Genomic DNA, 21440 nt, shown 5'->3' on the forward strand with positions numbered 1-21440 from the left:
TAAATCTAGGTATTAAGGAAAGTATAGCCTATTTCAAAAGAAACTAAGTATGCCTCCTCAAAATTGGGTGGAGTTAACATAATCTTTTTTAAGTAAACAAAATCTAAACCTGCCAAGCATATGCTGAGGCTTCCAATACTCCATGCTACCAAATGCCTCATCACTACAACACTGTTAGTTATAAAAACAGTGAGGAAAACTACAATTTACAATAGTGTTTCTCAAATCAAGAATATACTCCTTTATGAAAACTTACATGTTGTTTTCATTTTTATGTTAATCTAAAAACATAAAATATGCTCATATTTTCAATCATTTGGATGATCACATATATCAAGTACCACACTGCTTAATGTTACTTTATTTTTACATTATTATTATTCTATTTAGGGCCACACCTGTAGCATATGCAAGTTCCCAGAATAGCAGTCGAATCAGAGCTGCAGCTGCCAGCCTACGGCACAGCCCAGCAATGCCAGATCCAAGCCACATCTGCAACCTACGCTGCAGCCTGCAGCAATGCTGGACCTTTAACCCACTGAGCGAGGACAGGGATCGAACCTGCATCTTCATGGGGACTAGCCAGTTCTTAACCTGCTGAGACACAACAGGAACTCCTACACTACTTGATTTTAAAGACTATAATGGTACTAGTAGTTCAACTGTGGTGGGCTACTAAAAAACCCAAGAAACACAATAGGCAAATGGTGCACTAGGGTCAAATGATATTCCAACTTAACACAGAAAGGAAGGTTTCTTATCAGATAGATGTAGTACGAGCACATCAAAATACCCTCAGTAATAGTCAGCAGCATATTCACACTGTGACCCATGGTTTGGTTTAAACAAAAACATCACATTAAATTCATTTTACAAAAATAATCATTATGAGTTCTACGGCTTTGTGTTTAAAATTTTTGCTTTGGTTTTACAGGTGTAGTAAGAGCTAAGATTCTTAAGGAGCTTAAGGAAGTCAACCATCTATGACAACACTATAATTAAAAGAGAGGCATTTGATGGAAGATGAGAAAAAGAATGTGTATATATATATATATATATATATATGTATGTATGACTGGCTCTCACTTTGCTATACAGCAGAAATTAACACAACACTGTAAATCAACTACACTTTAATTAAAAAAAAAAATTTTTCAAAGCGAAAAAAGATAGGAGCTCCCATCATGGCTCAGCAGTTAACAAACCTGACTAGTATCCATGAGGACACAGGTTTGATCCCTGGCCTTGCTCAGTGTGTTAAGGATCCCGAATTGCTGTGGCTGTGGCTGAGGCTGTAGGCTGGCAGCTGTAGCTCCAATTCAACCCCCTAGCCTGGGAACTTCCATATGCCGCAGGTGCAGCTCTAAAGACAAACACACACACAAAATAACTTTAAGGAGTTCTCATCATGGCGCAGCAGAAATAAATCTGACTAGGAGCCGTGAGGTTGCGGGTTCCATCTCTGGCCTCGCTCAGTGGGTTAAGGATCTGGCGTTGGCCATAAGCTGTGGTGCAGCTTGCAGACTTGGCTCGGATCCCACATTGCTCTGGCTGTGGTGCCTGTGGTGTACGTCGGCAGCTGTCCAATTCAACCTCTAGCCTGGAAACCTCGATATGCCATGGATATGGCCCTAAAAGGCAAAAATAAAACTAATAAAATTAAAAACAAAAAAGAGAGAGGCACTCAATTAATCTCAATATAAATACTCCTTGCCTTCATTGAGAATAAAATTTGAATACAAATTACCCATTCCATGAAATCCTATGGCTCTACACCAGCTAGCTAAGATTCTGCAAGTAATTTCCCAAAAGTCGTCTGGCTTAGGATGTCTAGTAAAAGCTCTCAAGTGTTTTAAAATCACCACAGATTTTTTTTTCATCTACTTATAAATTTTAAATAAATGGACATTTTTTTCCATTAAAAATTTAAGCATAGAGAAAAATATATTAGTTAAAACACCCCAGGAAGAAAGATAACTTTCAGTAATTCAGAAAGAAAGACACTTATTCAGATTTTTTCTTTCTCTTCTTTCTACCTACAATGCTCCTAATAATTGCAAAATGCATTAGTGTCTCTACAATGAAGTGTTCTCATTTTTTGACCAATTAAACAATTTCTTTAAAAAGAGTAACAAAAAGAAAGGTGTACCAAGAGAAATTAAATCAATCAACATAACCTTGGAATTTATATTCTTTATTTAACCATTTTTCCTACTCCAAAATCACCAAAAAATAAATGAGCTCATGAACGAAGCAATCGAAGTTCAAGATACAGTTGGAATTAATGTTAAAAAAGAATCTAAGTATTTACTAAAGTTGACACAATTAGCAAATAACAGAACTCAATCCAAAATGACATCAATTTCCCCAGTGACCACTCTTCAATCCTCCTCCATAGTCAACAGTACATAAAGTAATTCAGTTCAAACATGGAAAATGCTTAAATATCATTTTTATGTAATGACACAATGTATTTAATTCAAAAAGCCCTACAATATGTGCTGAGTAATGATGTTATTTATCTTTATAATTTTTACTAAAATTCTTACCTGACTACTATATGATTTTCTTAATCACTAAATTATTTTGTGTCTTGAATCTGTTACTGGGCCTTACACAGTAGCTCTAAGACAAAGACAGAAGGTCGCACTGATTATATAAAGAACGTAAAAAATGGGAGTTCCCTTCACGGCTCAGCAGTTAACAAACGTGACTGGGATCCATGAGGATGAGGGTCCAATCCCTGGTCTCAATCAGTGGGTTAAGGATCTGGTTGCCCTGAGCTGTGGTACAGGTTGCAGACGCAGCTCGGATCCTGCATTGCTGTGGCTGTGACGTAGGCTGGCAGCTGTAGCTCTGCTTCCACCCGAGCCTGGAACTTCCATATGCCACATATGCAGCCCTAAAAAGCAAAAAGGCGGTAAGAAATTTTAAGTACATTTATCTACTTGTACATACAAACATCAATCTTTATTCTTTAACAGTTCAGTGATTTTTAATATATTCTTTCTATTCTAACATTTTTGTAAAAACATAAAAAAAAACCTGCTCTAGGTATAAACAATCACTTAGACAGCAATCGCCATCCAACATCCTTCCATTATCATAAATGATATGGAATTCCCCATGGACAACTCATCTCAAGATCTAGCCTCAGTTCCTTGTATTCCTTGTCCTTCACATGCATTCCCAAATTGGGAACCAATTGCCACTGTAGTATTCCAGACTTGCCATCACTGGAACTATCACAGTTAGTTTGATTAGAATAAAATATTGTGACTATCTTCCACAGTAGTCCTTAAATTACTCACACTACCCTGTTACTTTATATCAATTTTTGACAGTTTCCCTTTCTCCATATTAGCACCCTCCTGCTTTTATTTTCTTCTCTAAATAATATGGCCTATCATTTTAATCAATGTCTTAACAATATTCAATACCCCTTGGAGTTCTCGTCATGGCTCAGTGGTTAACGAATCCAACTAGGAACCATGAGGTTGAGGGTTCGATCCCTGGCCTTGCTCAGCGGGTTAAGGATCTGGCGTTGCCATGCACTGTGGTGTAGGTCGAAGATGCAGCTCAGATCCTGCGTTGCTGTTGCTGTGGTGTAGGCCGGCAGCTACAGCTCTAATTGGACCCTAGCCTGGGAACTTCCATATGCTGCGGGAGCGGCCCTAGAAAAGGAACAAAAAAACAAACAATATTCAATACCCCTTTGCCCCACTGTTCTCTAAATATAGCTCCCACTCAAAACTGAAACCCAGGAGCAAATCCTAGATAACTGTTCTATAACCATATTGCTGAGTGCTTACCGAAGAAAAATCACAAGACTATGCACAATTAACAAAAGAGAAAACAGAGACGCAGAAAAGCCCCACAATTTGCTTATGGTCACAGGGCTGATAAAGGGCAAAGGTGGGAGGTCAACCCAAGGATTCTAGCTCCAGAACTCATACTAATAACTTCCATTCTACACAGTCTCACCACTTCAATATCCCACAGGTACCACAAACCAACGTGTCCACAACTGAGCCCATGGTTCCCCCACAACACTTCTCCTCCTTTGTTTTTCTACAAATAGAATGGCACACCCATTCGTTCAACTTCTCAAATCAAAAACCTGGATACCATCCCTGATTCTTCCTTTCACCTTTCCTCAGAGATCCAAGTCAAGACAAATTTTACCTCCTAAATATCTCTCAAATTTAATTTCTATTCACTTCTATCACAAGTTTCCATTCCTCTCTCATAAATTAATGACACAGCATTTTAATTAGGTTTCCAGTTATCACCTTCCTCCAATTCACTGTCTACACTATTTTGGAGCCATCTTGCAAAACACCGCTAGAGAGAAATAAAGCAAATAGGGCAGGAGGTTAACAGAACAAATACATAAAAAGGGCATAATGGTAGTTGATTGTAATGTTCTTCAACTTTTATGTAAGTTAAAGTTTTTCCCAAAATAAAAGGTAGCTTTTTGAATTAAAAAAAAAAAAAACAACTCTATATTCTTTTATTATTCTTATGAGTCCAAACAAACATGGCCTATAAGATACCTCCTCCAAAGAGAACCTTTACCTTATTCCAAATCTGGGCTGAGTATCCCTGTTAGCTATTCCTACTGACCCGTATGCTACCTTATCAAAGCCTAGCCGACTGCCATGTAATCACATCCTTTCCTGCCTCTCATTTGCTTGAAGATAGTGACCAAATCTAATTTTTCTCTGCACGATGCCTGACCCAGAGGAAGCACTCAACTATTTAATGAAATCTAGCAAGTTTTTCCCTCCATAAAACTGAATTAAGAGTAACTTAACTAGGAGTTCCCATCGTGGCACAGTGGTTAATGCATCCGACTAGGAACCATGAGGTTGCAGGTTCGATCTCTGCCCTTGCTCAGTGAGTTAAGGATCCAGCGTTGCTGTGGCTCTGGCGTAGACCACCTTCATATGCCTCGGGTGTGGCCCAAGAAATGGCAAAAAGACCAAAAAAAAAGAAAAAAAAAAAGCAACTAAAACGGAGGCATTTTCTTTTAATAATAAGGAAACTTTAAAATTCACATGCATATACACAATCTTATCCAGAACCCAAAGTATGTGCGGTTGCTCTGGCAGAACCCTGCTTAAGAGACTAAAACCATGTAAGATTTTCCTGTTTTAATCATGTTCCTATAACTAGATTATAGCTCCTTAAAAGCAAATTCTTTTATGATTTCTTCATAGAACCTGCTACCAAAACAGTTCTCAATAATACTTGTATTCCCCTTTGATTACTCATTTACTTCTCCATATTTAAGCTGTCAAACAGCTTGAGCATTTTGGCCACTGAAAGGTATCCCTTCAGTCTTTTCTTTATAGTCCCTCAGTTATGTTTCAGGACCTTACACCTCCACCTCAAGTAAATCAATAGTCCTCCCTGTGGTTCAACCTATCCTGCCTAGTAACTTTTCTTGACTACCATTTTCAAATGATCTGAGTAATATTCTTAATTCAGCCCTGCTCAGAAACTTTTAATGGCTGTTACACAAAATAAAGTTTCATCCATTTTCTGCAGAAACCCAGAGGGTTCCTTCTTTCATACGGCTCAAGACAAAGCATGGAGAAGGGAGTAGGAGGAGTTATTTTATGTCATCTATCCCTACTCCAACTCTAGTCTTGTACAGTGCACTTACAGGTACAATTCCATCTGAACACATGATTTGGGTTAAAAACAATGACCTAAGAAATAAAAACTAAAACACTTTGGCTCAAGACTTAAAAACCTACAAATTCCCCCTATATAACTTTCATTCGTATCTCCTCTTATATTCCTAAAGAACCTCAATACAAACTTACCAATTTCCCAACACACCCATTATCCTTTCCAGTGCTCCAATTCTCCTCAATCCCTTTTCTTTATCTGCAATATACTCCCCACTGCTGCCTATTTAGAAAATTCTATATTTCCGTAAAAATGTAACTTTGTCTAAAATCTTTTCGCCTTTTGTCAATACTAAAGTACTTAATATCAGGATAATTAGCAATTCATCGATTTTGCCTTGAGATATCGCTTCTTTCAAATATTAAATATTCATATATATCTTTTATAATTAATAAATTATAAGCTGCTGTCTTATTTATAAATAGGAACAAAAACTTCTCTAAGGCAAGGACTTTTTTTTTTGGCCATACCCAAGGCATATGGAAATTCCCAGGCCAGGGATCAAATCTGAGCCGTAGTTGTGACCTACACCTGAGCTGCAGTGACGTCAGATCCTTAACCCACTTCACCACAGCAGGAACACCAAGGACTTCTTTACATTTGCCACAGAACCAAAAAACTCTGCTTTGAACACAGTAAGTATTTAATAATTAAGAACTTCTGGGGAGTTCCCATTGGGGCGCAGTGGAAACGAATCCAACTAGGAACCATCACGTTGCAGATTCGATCCCTGGCCTTGCTCAGTGGCTTAAGGATCCGGCGTTGCTGTGAGCTGTGGTGTAGGTCACAGACACAGCTTGGATCCTGCGTTGCTATGGTTGTGATGTAGGCCGGCCGCTGTAGCTCCGATTCAGTTCCTAGCCTGGGAACCTCCATGTGCTCCAGGCGTAGCCCTAAAAAGAAAAAAAAAAAAAAAAAAAAAAATCTATCCCAGGAGTTCCTTGGTGGTCTAGAGGTTAGGACTCTGTGCTCTCACCACTGTGGCCCAGGTTCAATCCCTGGTCTGGGAATTAAGAGTCCCCGATTAAGCTGCTGCATGCCATGGGCAAAAAAAAAAAAAAATTTCTATCCAAGAAAGGTAGGAATTTGAACAAAGATCATCCGGTTAAGTGGAACAGCAAGAGGAACGTAAAACACAGATATGTTCTAGAAACGGGCTAGCTATATCTGAAAGAAAAGAAAACCAAATTTAATTCTAATTTATCAGTACATATTTTAGGGGGTCCACCACATAAAACTAAGAATATGGTCAGCCCTCCAGTATTCACAGATGTGGGACCCACAGATGCCAAGGGCCCACTGTACTATGCCATTTTACACAGTCTCAGGAACTTGAGAATCCACAAATTTTGGTACCCTTGTGGGGGGGAGGTCCTAGAACCACCCCTGTGAACACCAACATACAACCATACTATCAATTTGTGCCTGGTATAACCAGACACAAATCACATTTATGTTTTTATATATCTGACAATGAATGTTTTATCTAAAGACAAGCAAAAGGAAGTTTGCTCTAAAGTATCTTATTAACAAGGACGAAAGACAATCATTGCAGTAATAAAAAGGATATCAGCTTTAGCAAAGTCTCTTATCCCACACTGAGGTAATCCTGGTGTGTTCTGCATGTAGAAATCCAAGTAAAACCAATGGGCAAGTTCAATCTGAAAACACACTCGGATAGCATTGTCTCTTTCCTCGCTGGGAATATGCAAAATAAATCGGCTGTCAAAAACAAAAAAACATACAAAAATTACATTTATAAACCATAACAATTTATTTTAATCTTTTTAATTGCTTCATTCCCTGACCCACCAACATAGAAAAGGGACCAACAGGAAGCAAATTACTACAGGAAAGATGAGACTTTATACCACATGCATCTCATTCATAACAGAAATGTTTTAAGAGGCCATCTACCCTCTGTTCACAAGTAGAGAGAAACTTAAGAGCTCACTGACAATAAAGTTGAGCAAGGAAACAACCTTCACTAGACTTCCTCCCATGCCAGGTAAGATTTTCAGAGAACATATGCAAATATATTTCTACAATCAAATACAAAAGATGTTAGCTGCTTAATGTCATATTTCAAGTATTACAAAGAAATATCAAAGAAATCTTTAGACTTGGAGTTCCTGTCGAGGCTCAGTGGCTAACAAATCCGACTGGGAACCATGAGCTTACGGGTTAGATCCCTGGCCTTGCTCAGTGGCTTAAGGATCCCACATTGCCATGAGCTGTGGTGTACATCGTAAACATGGCTTGGATCCCATGTGGCTGTGGCGTGGGCCGGAGGCTACAGCTCTGATTAGACCCCTAGCCTGGGAACCTCCATATGCCGCAGGTGCAGCCCTAGAAAATACAAAAAAAAAAAAGAAATCTTTACTCATTAATAGGTCAGACTTCCCAAAAGAGCTCATTTGAAAACTGAGAGTTCAAAATAACTTTCAGGTATACTCACTTTTAAAAAATCTAAATTGTCTTTTCCAAGTACACTCAAAAGGAGAAAGGAACATATTTAAAACACAAGTAAAAATGTACATTATAAAAACATATGCATATATAATGACTAAGATAATGAACCCCCTTTTTGTGTAACAAAAATTTATGTGATTTACAGGACTCATTAAGCAACCAATGTTAAGCTTCTTGCAAGCTTAACATTTTTGGTAATCTTTTATTCTTTTTGGTGACCTTTACAGAAAGACTGAATTACATAAAAGAAAACCACCAGTTTTATTATAATCTTTTTTTTTTTTCTCTTTTCGGACACACCCACAGCATATGGAAGTCCCCAGGCCAGGGATCGAATGTGAGTTGATGCTGCAACCCATGCTACAGCTGTGGCAACGCCAGATCCTTAACTCAATGCAGCAGGCCAGGGATCGAACAGGCACCTCCACAGAGACAAGCCCTATCATTAACCCAGTGCACCACAGCAGGAACTCCTAGAGTCATTTTTTTAAATTAAAAAAAGCATCACCCAGTTTGATCACTTAGACTACTCACTAGCTATGGTGCTAAATGTTTTCTGTTGTTTTCAAGTTTCAAGTCAAACATCAAAAAAATGCTTTTAAGGGAGTTCCCATCGTGGCTCAGCAGTAACTAATCTGACTAGCAACCATGTGGACACAGGTTCAATCCCTGGCCTAGCTCAGTGGGTAAAGGATCTGGCGTTGCCGTGACCTGTGGTATAGGTCACAGATGCGGCTCGGATCCCATGTTGCTGTGGCTGCAGTATAAGCCGGCAGCTGCAGCTTTGATTGGACCCCTAGCCTGGGAACTTGCATATGCCATGGGTGTGGCTCTAAAAAGACAAAAAGAAAAAACTTTAAAATTATAAAAATAATTTAACATTCCAATAGGGATTGAAGAAGCCAATTTTTTTTTTTTTTTTTTTTTTTTTGCCATTTCTTGAGCCGCTCCCGCGGCATATGGAGGTTCCCAGGCTAGGGGTCTAATCGGAGCTGTAGCTGCCAGCCTACGCCAGAGACACAGCAACGCAGGATCCGAGCTGCATCTGCGACCTACACCACAGCTCAGGGCAACGCCGGATCATTAACCCACCGAGCAAGGGCAGGGATCGAACCCGAAACCTCATGGTTCCTAGTCGGATTCATTAACCACTGTGCCACGATGGGAACTCCGAAGAAGCCAATGTTAACACAGATACATGTACAATAATTTACAGTTCAATACAGAAAAACAATGGAGAAAAGGAGCTTAAACTGCACCTACACTAAAAACTAGATATGTAACCTGCAACCCTGACGCCATTACCCAAGATATAAAAATCTGAGGGAATTCCCTTGTGGTACAGCAGGTTAAGGATCCGACATTGTCACTGCAGTGGCTTGGGTTGCTGCTATGGCTCAGGTTCCATCCCTGGCTCACGATCTTCCACATGCCATGGATACAACAAAAAACAATCTGAGCTCTTTATACAGCATTCAAGATCTGCTGCCTGCTGACCTGCACAACCTCTATCACTCTATAAGGTTCTTTATACACAGAAACACCTAATTCCTGGAAATGTCCTCAGTTGCCATCCACATACGGAATATTTATATCTATTCTGCCCTTCTCCTGCCCATCTAGCAAACTTGTAATTCATCCCTCATGACTTACAAACACTACATCTCCTATATACGTACATCAGACTCCTCTGAACAGATTTATATACCCTCTCAACTGCTACTCTATTATAGCAATTATCTAACTTTTACTATTGCTGTCCATATTCTTCCAAATTAGTCCACTAGGATAACCTACTATATCTTTGCACATTTTTATTCCCACAGTCTAACAAACTGTATGACACATGATGATAGCGACAGTTTATTTTGGAAAGGTAAGATGGAATAAGCATCTTCTGCTCTGTCCCTCCCCATAAAATGCAGCTATGAAAGCTGACAAGATGTATGAAGCAGCTATTTGAGGGCTCCAAAAAGTAAACAGCAGCAGAAAGGAAGGAGGAAGACCAATATTTGAATTTACCATTTTTCCACCCTCCAGTATCCCTTGGATGGACTGAGGGTTAGATGTAACAAGCTCCAGAGGCCCTTTAGTTCAAGAATTAAGGGAAGGAGGGTTAAGAAAGGAGTCTAAAGGAATCTCCTAACACTCAAAGACAGCAAGAGAAATTCCTCCTTTCTTTTCTATTCTGCTCCAGCCCCCAAGCAATTCCACACTGGTTGGAGTTGGCAGCAACAGTGGCGGTAACAGGAATCCAAAGAGACTAAAACTCTGATGGACGGGAACCTTCTCTCTGATCGTAAGAACTGTGTAGTCCCAAGAGAGGAGGGCCAACCTCCATTGGTTATTTTTTCTTCTAACCTCCAGCCACTTGGTCCCAGGCATGAGCAGAGTTACATGAAATGTGTGGGAGAGTGGCTTTCAATCTGTGCCTCTTTTCAATATTCAATTTCTTCAAAAAGGCGAGCCAGGAGGCAAGAAGTACCAGAGAGAGACAGAAAAGGAGCTCAGGAAAATGGCCCCACGAAACTGTTTATGAACTCAGAGGCTCAACCCCAAGTTGCACAAACTTGGATTAGATTACAAACAACATACTACAAACTCTGTGAACTGAACTATGTATGAGTCAGACTACTACCAAAGTCTCAGACTGGCCAGTGGATGATACACAAACAGCACTGTAAAAACTAGCCTCCTTTTATCTGATTAACTTACATCAAGTCTTAAAGAAAAACACCTATTTCTTATTTTCCCTGCTTGGGACATTTTCTATTGATTTCCATTATGGAAGATGAAGAACAAACAACTCTATTCCTCTCACTCTCTTCCACACATCCTTCTCATCTGTCCATCCTCCCAACAAAATATTTTAATTCTGGTTAGTCTGTCAACTTCGACACTGCTGACATTTGGAGAAGGTAACTGTTTAGAGCAACTGCCCTGTGTGCTGTAGGTATTTACAGCATCCTTAGCCTCCGCTGATTCCATAGCACCCTCCAGCAAATTGCGACAACCAAAACTATCTACCAGACATTCCCAAGGGGAGCCAAAAATCACTCCTGGATGATAACGACAGGTTTACATTACTATGACTCTGTAAGTGCAATTCATGACTAAGCCATGTGGTGGGCTATGATTTTCCTTTTATGCACAATGGTTCTTCTGCTGCTAATTAATTATTAATGTCATTGCCTTTGCTTCCTTTTCTCTATACTTGCCACTAACTCAATCTTCCACTAGTTTCCTGAATTTTTTTCTCAAGATGTTAATTCAGACCCATCATCTTCAACACTATCCCTGAGTCTTCTGATCTGTTCCAGTCTGGATTGGCTGTCGTTTTCACATCTGTCATACTATGCTGTCCTTTCACCAGCATCCTGTGGTTCCATACACCGTCATCGTATATTAGATCTGTTTCTGGTATCCTGTCTTCCTCCTCCTCAGTGTACTTCACTATTTTCATGAAGTACATCCTCCCAGGTCTTCTGAGGAAAGGATGCAAAGGAGATAAATATTACGACATTGTGAATTTGAAAATATCTTTATACTCATACTGATAATTTGGCTAGGTAAAGAATTCTAGGTTGAAAATCATTTTCCTCCAGAATCCTAAAGACAGTGCTTTCTCCTGCCAGCCTACAATTCTGATGAGGAGAAGACTGAAGCCACTCAGATTCCCTCCTTTGACCTGCTTCTTCAGACTGGAAGCGTCTATGTTCTTTCCTCAGTCCTCAGTGTTCTGAAATTTTCCAGTTGTCTATTTTCCATCCACTGCATTGGCCTTTCAATGGACTGACCTTACCTATTTGTATACTCACATCCTGCAGCACTGAAGTACTTCATGGACTGATAATATGATTCTTCACTTTTCTCTGATACTTCCTAACTCTGATTTCCTAAGCCTCCCTTACTTTCTAGAAAACAGTCTCTTGCAAGCCAACCTATCTATTGAGGTTTTTGTTTCTGCTCTCACATATAAAATTCCAAATGGTATTTTTAGTGGTTTAAATTATGCTTTCATAGATGATTCTGTCATTCCAAGACTAAAAATCTACCTAAGGAAATCAATGTAGTTTTGAGGTTTAGGGTTTGTTGTTTGTTTGTTAAGTTTTCTTCTACCTGTATAGCTGATTCTTGTCTGTTGCTTTTTCTTTTAGTTTCAAGTTCTACCTTTCATGTTGAAAGGCCTATTTCAGATGTTCACATTTAAGTGTGACAGACCACAAAGCTATTTAGGAGGGTTGTCAAACTATCAGACACCGTTTAAAGGCGGTGAGGCTGTGCCATTTAATCGAGTAACCTCTAATATCAGTATCTTTAGGTGTTTCCTCATGGGTAGTCAGACTGCCTAGGCAAGAGCCTTCCAATTTCCCACCTGGAGGGTAAAGGCCAGGCTGCCACATTCTAAGAGCTCAGCAGGGAAGAATTTCAGTATGTACACAGGAAGCAAAACTCACTTCTGCCACTATTCAATATTCTCTAATATCTCTAATTCTGAAGTAGACTAATACAGTAGTCCCTCATTCAGTCTATCAGGTCTATAAAGTCATAAACCACTTTCCCTTCTGCTGAATAGTTTCCAAATTTTGTTGCTCATCTCTTCATCCATTCTTCCTTTTCTTATGAATTTATGCATTTAAAAATTTTTAAACTTTCCTCTTTTAATGGTTACTATTTTTAATTAGAAATTCACATTTCAACAAATTTCTAGATCAAAAATAGGGTAAGAGAGGGAGTTCCCCTTGTGGCTCAGTGGGTTAAGAATCCAACTAGTATCCATGAGGATGTAGGTTCAATCCCTGGCCTCATTCAATGGGTTAAACATCTGGCATTGCCACAGCTGCAGCATAAGTTGCAAATGGGGCTCAGATAAGGGGTTGCTGTGGCTGTGGCGCAGGCCAGAAGCTGCAGCTCCGATTCACCCCCTAGCCTGGGAACTTCCATATGCCACAGGTGCAGCTCAAAAAAGAAAAAATAAATAAATAAATAAAAATAAAATAAAATTATATATATATATATATTATATATATATAGGGTAGGAGGAGTTCCTGCAACGCATTAAGAATCCAACTGCAGTGTAACTCAGGTCGCTGCAGAAGCTCGAGTTCCATCTCCAGCCCAGGTTAGTGGGTTAAAAGGAGCCAGCATTGCTGCCCCTACAGCAATTTCCCTGATCCGGAAATTTCTATACATCATGGATGCAGCCATGAAATACAAAAAATAAAAAATAAGTAAAATGGGGTAAGAAAATGCCTAAGGCAGAGAAATCCAATCCCATTCCAACACAGAAAACACCCAAGTAAATAAAGGTAAGCTCAAACAAGGGAGTAAGAAATAAAACTTTTAAAAAGGTAAACAGCAAGGTCAATTTATGTAACAGAAGAATATCTACTCTTTCACTCCTCTGACAGTCAGGAGTTTCTCTCAGAAAAGGTGAGGGAAGGAGGAACAATACCCAAGGGTCTTTTCTAACTTTAACAGATAGGTTTGGGTGTTGGCACTAAAAGCAACTCCTACACACTGGTATTCAAGGGTGCCCCAGGGTAAGAGCCAGCTCCCTAGGTACTCACATAAAGAAGCCTATTAACATATAAGCCTCTCTACAGCCTCATCTTAAATATGAAACAGCAATAAAAAATCATCCAACATCTAAGGAAAACTGAGTCATGACAAAAAAAATTCAACACATTAGCAAATACGGCCCTGAAAAAAAGACAGTGTTGAGGACATCGCCTAAAATTTTAGTACTGAAAGTGTGGACCCTGGACCACCTGGGAGCCTAACTGTGAGAAGAGAAACAGACATTTCTTTCAGTCATATATATGGACTTAGAATATTTACTCCCTAATGACGCCCTCAAAGGAAATTACTTTAGAATGTGCACCAGCAAAACAAAAATGAAAACCAAGAAAGCATATGAGGCTCAAGAGAGAAGAGACACCCTTGGGAGAAGGGGGAAAGGGAATTCTAGTGTACCAGTTGTCTGGCAAGACTAGGAAGCAACCAATCCAGATTAGACTAGGAGAGTGGATGTCTCCAAGAGGGTATTCTTCAGGAAAAAACAATTCAGTAGAATGGTAGATGGTATGACTGAGGGACATAATTAAGGAGCAGAAGGGGGGCAGGGGTGAAGGGTAGAAGGCAGGTAGAAACTTTGAGCATGTTAGAGGAGATGGGTAAACGTACAAGAGAATTATAGTCTAAACATGAAGCAAACAAAAGGACAAAACAAAAATTAGAACGAAGTGCAAAAATTTTATGTTGAAAACAGCTAAAAGAAATCAGGGAATAATGAAGAAAGCATAAGCTTCTTTCTTCAAAAGAAAAATTAAAAGATCATAGTGACCCATGTGTAGAAAGTAAGAAAGGAGAATTCATTTGGACATTCTCTTTGAAGACTCTTGCAAAGGGAACATGACTATGACCAGATGGGAAAAAAACACAAAATTCTAGCCACTGTAGACTTGCCTCTACTGTAAAAAATATTGACGTATTCATAATACATAACAAGTGCTTTGGGAATTCCCGTCATGGTGCAATGGTTAACGAATCCGACTAGGAACCATGAGGTTGCGGGTTCGATCCCTGCCCTTGCTCAGTGGGTTAAGGATCTGGCATTGCCGTAAGCTGTGGTGTAGGTTGCAGACACAGCTCAGATCCCGCATTGCTGCGGCTCTGGCGTAGGTCGGCGGCTACACCTCTGATTAGACCCCTAGCCTGGGAACCTCCATATGCTGCGGGAAGCGGCCCTAGAAAAGACAAAAACAAAAAACAAAAAAAAAAAACAAGTGCTTTGCTCAGCTTTTGCAATTAACCAATACAAAAAGTATAACAGACTTCATAAGGCTACAAAACTAAATGTAAATATCATTAATTTTAATTTTCATTTTAAGTTCACTTGGATAGAAGCTAAGGGAATGAGTAAGAAAGAAATGGAAAAAATAATGGGGTACTGTTTCACCCTTATCAAATAGAGACTCAAGAGATACTGTTTAGAACTTCAGAACACAGAAATATTAACATCACAAAGGTAACTGGAAGTTCCCGTCGTGGCGCAGTGGTTAACGAATCCGACTAGGAACCATGAGGTTGCGGGTTCGGTCCCTGCCCTTGCTCAGTGGGTTAACGATCTGGCGTTGCCGTGAGCTGAGGTGTAGGTCACAGACGCGGATCGGATCCTGCGTTGCTGTGGCTCTGGCGTAGGCTGGTGGCTACAGCTCCGATTAGACCCCCTAGCCTGGGAACCTCCATATGCCGCAGGAACGGCCCCAGAAATAGCAAAAAGACAAAAAAAAAAAAAAAAGGTAACTGGCCTCACTCAGTTGGTTTAAGGATCCAGCATCACCATGAGCTGTGGTGTAGGTCAAAGATGAGTAGAGTAGGTCAAGTAAGCAGGTGGTTGTAGCTCTGATTTAACCCCTTAGCGTGGGAACTCACATATGCTGTAGGTGCAGTCCTAAAAAAAAAAAAAAAAAATCTCAAAAAGGGAGTTCCCACTATAGCACAGCAGGTTAAGGACCCAGCATTGTCTGCAGTGGCCCAGGTCACTGCTGAGGCATCGGTTCCATTCCCAACCCAGCACAGTGGGTTAAGGACCTGGAGCTGCTACAAGCTGCATAGGGCACAGCTGGGGCTTGAATTCAATCCCTGGTCTGGGTTCAACCAAAAAAAAAAAAAAAGCAAAAAGAGAAAACCAACAAAGATATCATAAATATTAACTTGTAAATGATATTACTTTTAAAACCTACAGTTTTTGTTTGTTTTTGTCTTTTTAGGGCCACACCTGCGGCATGGGGGGTTCCCAGGCTAGGGATCGAATCGGAGTTGTAGCCGCTGGCCTACACCATAGCCACTTGGGGTCTGAGCCACGTCTGTGACCAACTCCACAACTTAGAGCAACACCAGATTCTTAACCCACTGAGCAAAGCCAGAGATCAAACCTATATCCTCATGGATACTAGTCAGATTCGCTTCCACTGATGAGAACTCCAAAAGCTACAGTTTTAAGAAATAGTTGTTTGGTTCTGAAATGGAGCAGGACCCTGCTGACCTTCCTGGGGAAACACAGCCCCACCCTCCACCCCCCCATTCGCTGTGGCCTACCTCTTATTTAGAGAAATTTTTAGCCGCCAAGGCTAATTTGGTTCAGAGAAGCAAGAAAATGCAGAAACAAAAGAAAGCAGTCAAGCAAGACAAAATATTAATAGCTTAGCCATAAAACAAAGTCAAAGACCTTTAGTTCCTCCTCAAGGTCTATGGATAATATCCTGAGCCATACCCTCAAGTTGTTTTGCAAAAATTAAAACCCCACCAGGTGGAGGAAGTTAACTGCATGCTAACCTTCAGCACACAAGCCTCAGACCCTTGAAACCAGAAGGTTGATAATTTGAGATTCCCAAAATCTCACCACTAACCAATCAGAAAGATGTCCATGAGCTGATGACTCACCAGGGACCCTCTCCTTCAACTTGCCTTTAAAAACTCTTCCCTGAAAGCCACTGGGGAGTTCAACTTTTGGCCTCAACTGCACTTTCTCGCTTATCCCAGCAATAAATGCTCTACTTCCCGTCACCATAACCCTGTGTCAGTAGTGGCTCTCTGGCTTATCAGGCTAGAAGACCCACGTTTGGTTTGGTAACACTTTCATTATTAGTTTAGCAAGCAGCTAGCCCTAACTTTTCAACACATCATCCTTACAGAGCCAAAACAAGTAATTACAAAAAACTTTCCTTAAGGGAAAAAACAAAATTTCTCTATTCCAAAAGATTTGTGTAAAATAGCTTAAACACACTCAGGAAAACTAAGAATCTTTAACACTCACAGATGTTTAACATGATGTTAACAAACACACCACCATTATTTTGTAAGATGATGACACACATAAAATCAATCACCTTCATAATGGTTGATGACTTCTTTAAATGTAATCTTCGGTAATACACAGAATAAACCCAATACTAATGGGATAATTAGTTTAGGTGCCTGTAAAAAGTAGATTACCCACCTTTTCTAAATCAACCTCTATCTCCATTAACTAATACACAGTTATTGCTCACCTTCGCAAATATTACCCATATTTAACTTTTCTAACTATAAAATGCATATGCTTTATAATCTTGGAAACATGAATAATAAATAAAAATCATAATCCCACTTTTGGTACAAATTCTTCCAGTCACTTATCTATACAGACATCAAACCTCTTTTTTCTTAAGAAATTGGATATCATAGAAAATGAGTGCCTTAAGTGGTTCATTCGAGTCTCCCATATTCCAAAAGTTATCATCACAACATTATAAAGAAGTACAGTGTTGTTACTTCTTAGCAGTTGCAGAATTTGCCTATTTACTTATTCATATGTAGTTTTCTTCTGTGAGGGTATGATGTTAGACTTGATTTTCTACTACATCCACTTGTGTAAGAGAAAAAGCACAGACATGAAAGAGAAAAAGGCCTAGCTTTCAAATCTTGATTTTCTAAATTAGGATGAATGTGACCTTGTGTAAATTACAACCTCTCAGTGTGTCTCTTAGATGGAAATGGAAATAAATGCACCAACCAAACAGAGTTGTTTCTAGGATTAAATGATACATGTGAAGAGAGCAACCAGTGCCTGCCTGGCATTCAGTATTAACTCCACAAATACAGTTCTTCCCATTAAAAAAGGCGTGAATGAGACACAACTACTAAAAATCATACTTTTAGACATAAATACGGTGAAAAGCGGTTATTTTAATCAGAACTTGCACTCATTTGTAATTTAAATTACTTCGCAACCCACTTACGCCAACGAAAACTCGGGGTATTACTGCACTAAAAATATTTTCTTTTCCTGAAGTAAAATTTTAAGTCCGTTTTACACATGCTTAGCTAACTGAAAATACAGCCATCGAGAAGAATGTAGAAAATCTCTCTTGTAAAACTATACTATGAGCTAAAAGCCTGCAGTTGAGAATTTCTTTTAAGAAGGATAATTAAGGGATGAAAAAAAGAAAACGAAAATGGAACTCTAGGCTTTTTTTTCCACTTCTAATGTTAAGTTTGGGGATGAACAAGACAGCAATTCTTTATAGTAGTTTAGAGAACGCCACAGAAGAGAAGGGTAAATGTGAACTGCTCCCTCCGTAGGTCCAATGACCTGGGATCCTAAGACTTAAAAAAACTTGGGGTTTTTCAACGGCACTGGGGAATCAGGCGGAGGGGAGGAGGGGAGAATACGGTCTGTAAAAGTGAGAGCAGAAAAAGCAAAGGGAGGGGGAGGGGCAGCCCCCAAAAGCCAAAGACAGAAGCTTTGGCGAAGCGGCATTGGGAAAGAAAAATAGGGAACTAAGAAAACGAGGGAATTCCAACGCAGAGCAAGGAGGAGTGGAGGGAAACGTGAGCAATCAGGAGGCTGCGGGCAAAAGATGGGCAGTGTCATCCACGGTAAGGGTCGACCCGGGGAAGGGAGCAGCAGCAGGACCAGAAAGCCAAGACAGGATGTGGGCCCGGGTAGGAGACCCAGAGGCCTCCGGGGTCGCCGAAACTGAGAGAAAAGAAGCTGGGGGAGGAAGGGGGCCGGAGCAGCACTGGGCGCTACGGTACCTGCAGAGATCGTCCAGGACGCTGCCGGGAATCTCCACCCGTTTGGTCTCCATGATGAGGACCCACAGCAGGAGCAGTGCATCCCGGCTCCGCGCGGCCGGGGACCGAGGACACGGAACGGAGACTCCGGCTAGTCAGAAAGGGGGCAGCGGTGGCAGCGGTTCCAACGAAAACGAGAAGGGGAAGGGGCGGGACCCGCTCACTTCCGTCCGGCTCTCTCAACCCAGGACCCCGAGGCTGGGCCCGGGCGCGGGGCGGAGCCCCTGGGGCCACGCCCCTGCTCTGCTTGAAAGGCCCAATGGGAAGGCTGGAGAACCGGGAGCCTGGACAAGCTAAGCCAATGAGACATTTGTTTATTGGTCCGTCGGCTCCAATCCGCCTTCAAGCTGCTCAGTCGCTACTCAGAAAACCAACTTCCCGCCGCCTCGGACTGGGCCTTGGGGCGGGGGACAGGCGCATGCGCCCTATGCTTTCTTGGCACTACTAGAAAGTCTACAGGACTTCAATTTTACTTGTAGATCTCGAGACCATATCCGGGATGTGGGCAAGGTCTGCGCGTCCTCTTGGTGGCTGAGTAGGCTCCGACGTCTGTACTGCAGAGCCTGCAGGCCTGGTTCCTGTCACCTGATATCCCCAACACACACTCACCGCCGCCCCTAACCCCTGCAGGCTAAGGGTTATGTCTCTTTTCGCTACAAACCCCTGAAAAGAGTTTTTTAAGTTTTGTAGTGGCTCGCCTCTGTCCCTCTGCGGGCACCCAGCCCTGGCTGTGAAGACAAGGGTCTCTATCCCAGTATTTGACACACTATGAGATCACAGAAATACGAATTGATTTTTACCCAAACTCAGGAGCTTGCATTCCGCTTTCTGTATGCTCACACCACTCCAACCGGCTAGTACTCATTCCCCATCTTGCGTAATGGAGTCCAATCCATTTGGGATGAATCCTTAAAGAAACTCTGGATCCATCCATTTTTTTAACTTGCTCCTTTGCTATCAGACCCACAGGCCCACATGCACGGTCGTGAAATTTAGTCCATTCTTCGACTTAATCTCCCATCTTTTTTCTAAATTTCTGTCCAAACACACTTTGCCTTTATATCAGTTTGGGTTTTTTTTTTTTTTTTTTTTCTCTCTCTTTTTTTTTTAAGGGCCGCACCTGCAGCGTATGGAAATTCCCAGGCTATGGGTCAGATTGGAGCTGAAGCTGCCCGCCTACACCACAGCCACAGCAAAGCTGGATCCCAGCAGTGTCTGCAACCTACACCACAGCTCACAGGCAACAACAGATCCTTAACCCACTGAGTGAGGCTAGGGATGGAATCTGTTTCCTCATGGATGCTAGTCAGATTCTTTCCGCTGAGCCATACTGGAAACTCCTGGTTGGCATTATTTTTCCTCACAAATCTGAGACCTCTGCCTCCATTTTTTGCCTGTACCAAACCCTGCCCAATTTTTGTTGTGTTTTGTTTTGTTCAGATATGTGCTTGTTACCATCTTTTTGGCTTCCGATACCTCCCCTGCATTATCTTCTGACATATGATCAAGCCCAAACTTGACACAGGAGCCCTATTACCATCTATTTTACTCTCCTGTTTTCCATCTTTGACCTTTGCTTTTTTACTGGAGGATTCTCCAACTTTATTTTCAAGCTGTCTATAATATTTACTTTTCTAGAATTCTTTCATTCTGCAAATGTCTCTTTGGGTTTGTTGTTTTGGGGTTTTGTTTTGTTTGTTTGCTTTTTAGGGCCGAACCCGAGGCATATGGAGGTTCCCAGGCTAGGGGTCCAACCAGAGCTCATCTGCCGGCCTAAGACACAGCCACATCAATGCAGAATCTGAGCCACGCCTGTGACCTACACCACAGCTCATGGCAATGCCGGATTCTTAACCCACTGAGCAAGGCCAGGGATCAAACCCAAAACCTCATGGTTCCTGGTTGGATTCATTTCTGGGCCATGACAGGAATTCCAAGTGTCTCTTTATTGTGGTGTCACAGTCTTGCTTCAAAGATGCCCTATCCCTAGGGGGATATTAATACATTTTTAACATTTCCTTCTTCCTGAATAGTCTTTTATTCGTCTCAGTTGCTTTTTCCTATTAATTTGGTGTCCACCTATCATATTAGAAGTTTTCTGGTGGTCCTCAACTATTCACTCATACTTAAGAGTAAGTATGGAACTAAAAAACTGAAGGCAAGTGCTATAAAAGCTGATCAGAAACTCCCAGCATGCAAGTGGGACTTGTTTTCCAAGAGCTTCACAGTAGGATTATCTGACTGGGCTATTGGTTGGGAACACATGGAGTCAGTATCTGTAGGTCAGTCTTTCCAGCTGGTCAATTCCCTGAAGAGAAAAATCCTTCCAGCCAAACTGGAAATAATTCTGGGAGTCAAGTTGGGGCGAACAGGCTGACATACTCTGTTTGCTTTATTCAATCTTCCCTGGCACAGTACAAGTCTAGTTTGGGCTTCCTAAGAAGCAGGCCCTGAGACAGGGCTTGAGTGCAAGTAGGTTATTTGGGAGGTGATCCTGGGAAAGACTCGCGGCCGAGCAGGGAAGTGAGTAGAGGAAGGGAAGAAAGCCAAGGAAGGGAAAGGGGCCAACGCCAAAAAAAAAAAAAAAAAAAAAAAATCAGGTTACCAGCCCACTGAAGAACCGAGAGGAAGTCTCCCTGCTCCCT

General features: G+C 41.1%; 1 protein-coding gene across 4 annotated transcripts in view; it reads right to left on the bottom strand.

Moving 5' to 3' along the window:
- DCP2 (decapping mRNA 2) overlaps positions 1-19021 on the bottom strand; it is a 61737-nt gene extending 42716 nt beyond the window's left edge. For all 4 annotated transcript variants that reach the window (XR_014838524.1, XR_014838523.1, XM_013995033.3 and 1 more), the window contains exons 1-2: positions 18757-19021; positions 7271-7422 (exon numbers count right to left, since the gene is read on the bottom strand). Coding sequence is in view for 2 of the 4 variants with exons in the window: in XM_013995033.3 (XP_013850487.1) it covers positions 7271-7422; positions 18757-18809 (205 nt within the window). In the remaining 2 variants the exon portion in view is untranslated. The remainder of the gene's footprint in view (positions 1-7270; positions 7423-18756) is intronic.
- Positions 19022-21440: the final 2419 nt, after the last annotated feature.

This window comes from Sus scrofa, chromosome 2, assembly GCF_054392235.1.
Source record: "Sus scrofa isolate SSC_HxYL_T2T_F1_AM1 chromosome 2, Sscrofa_HxYL_maternal_Yorkshire_Landrace_v2.0, whole genome shotgun sequence".
NCBI classification, from domain to species: Eukaryota; Metazoa; Chordata; class Mammalia; order Artiodactyla; family Suidae; genus Sus; species Sus scrofa.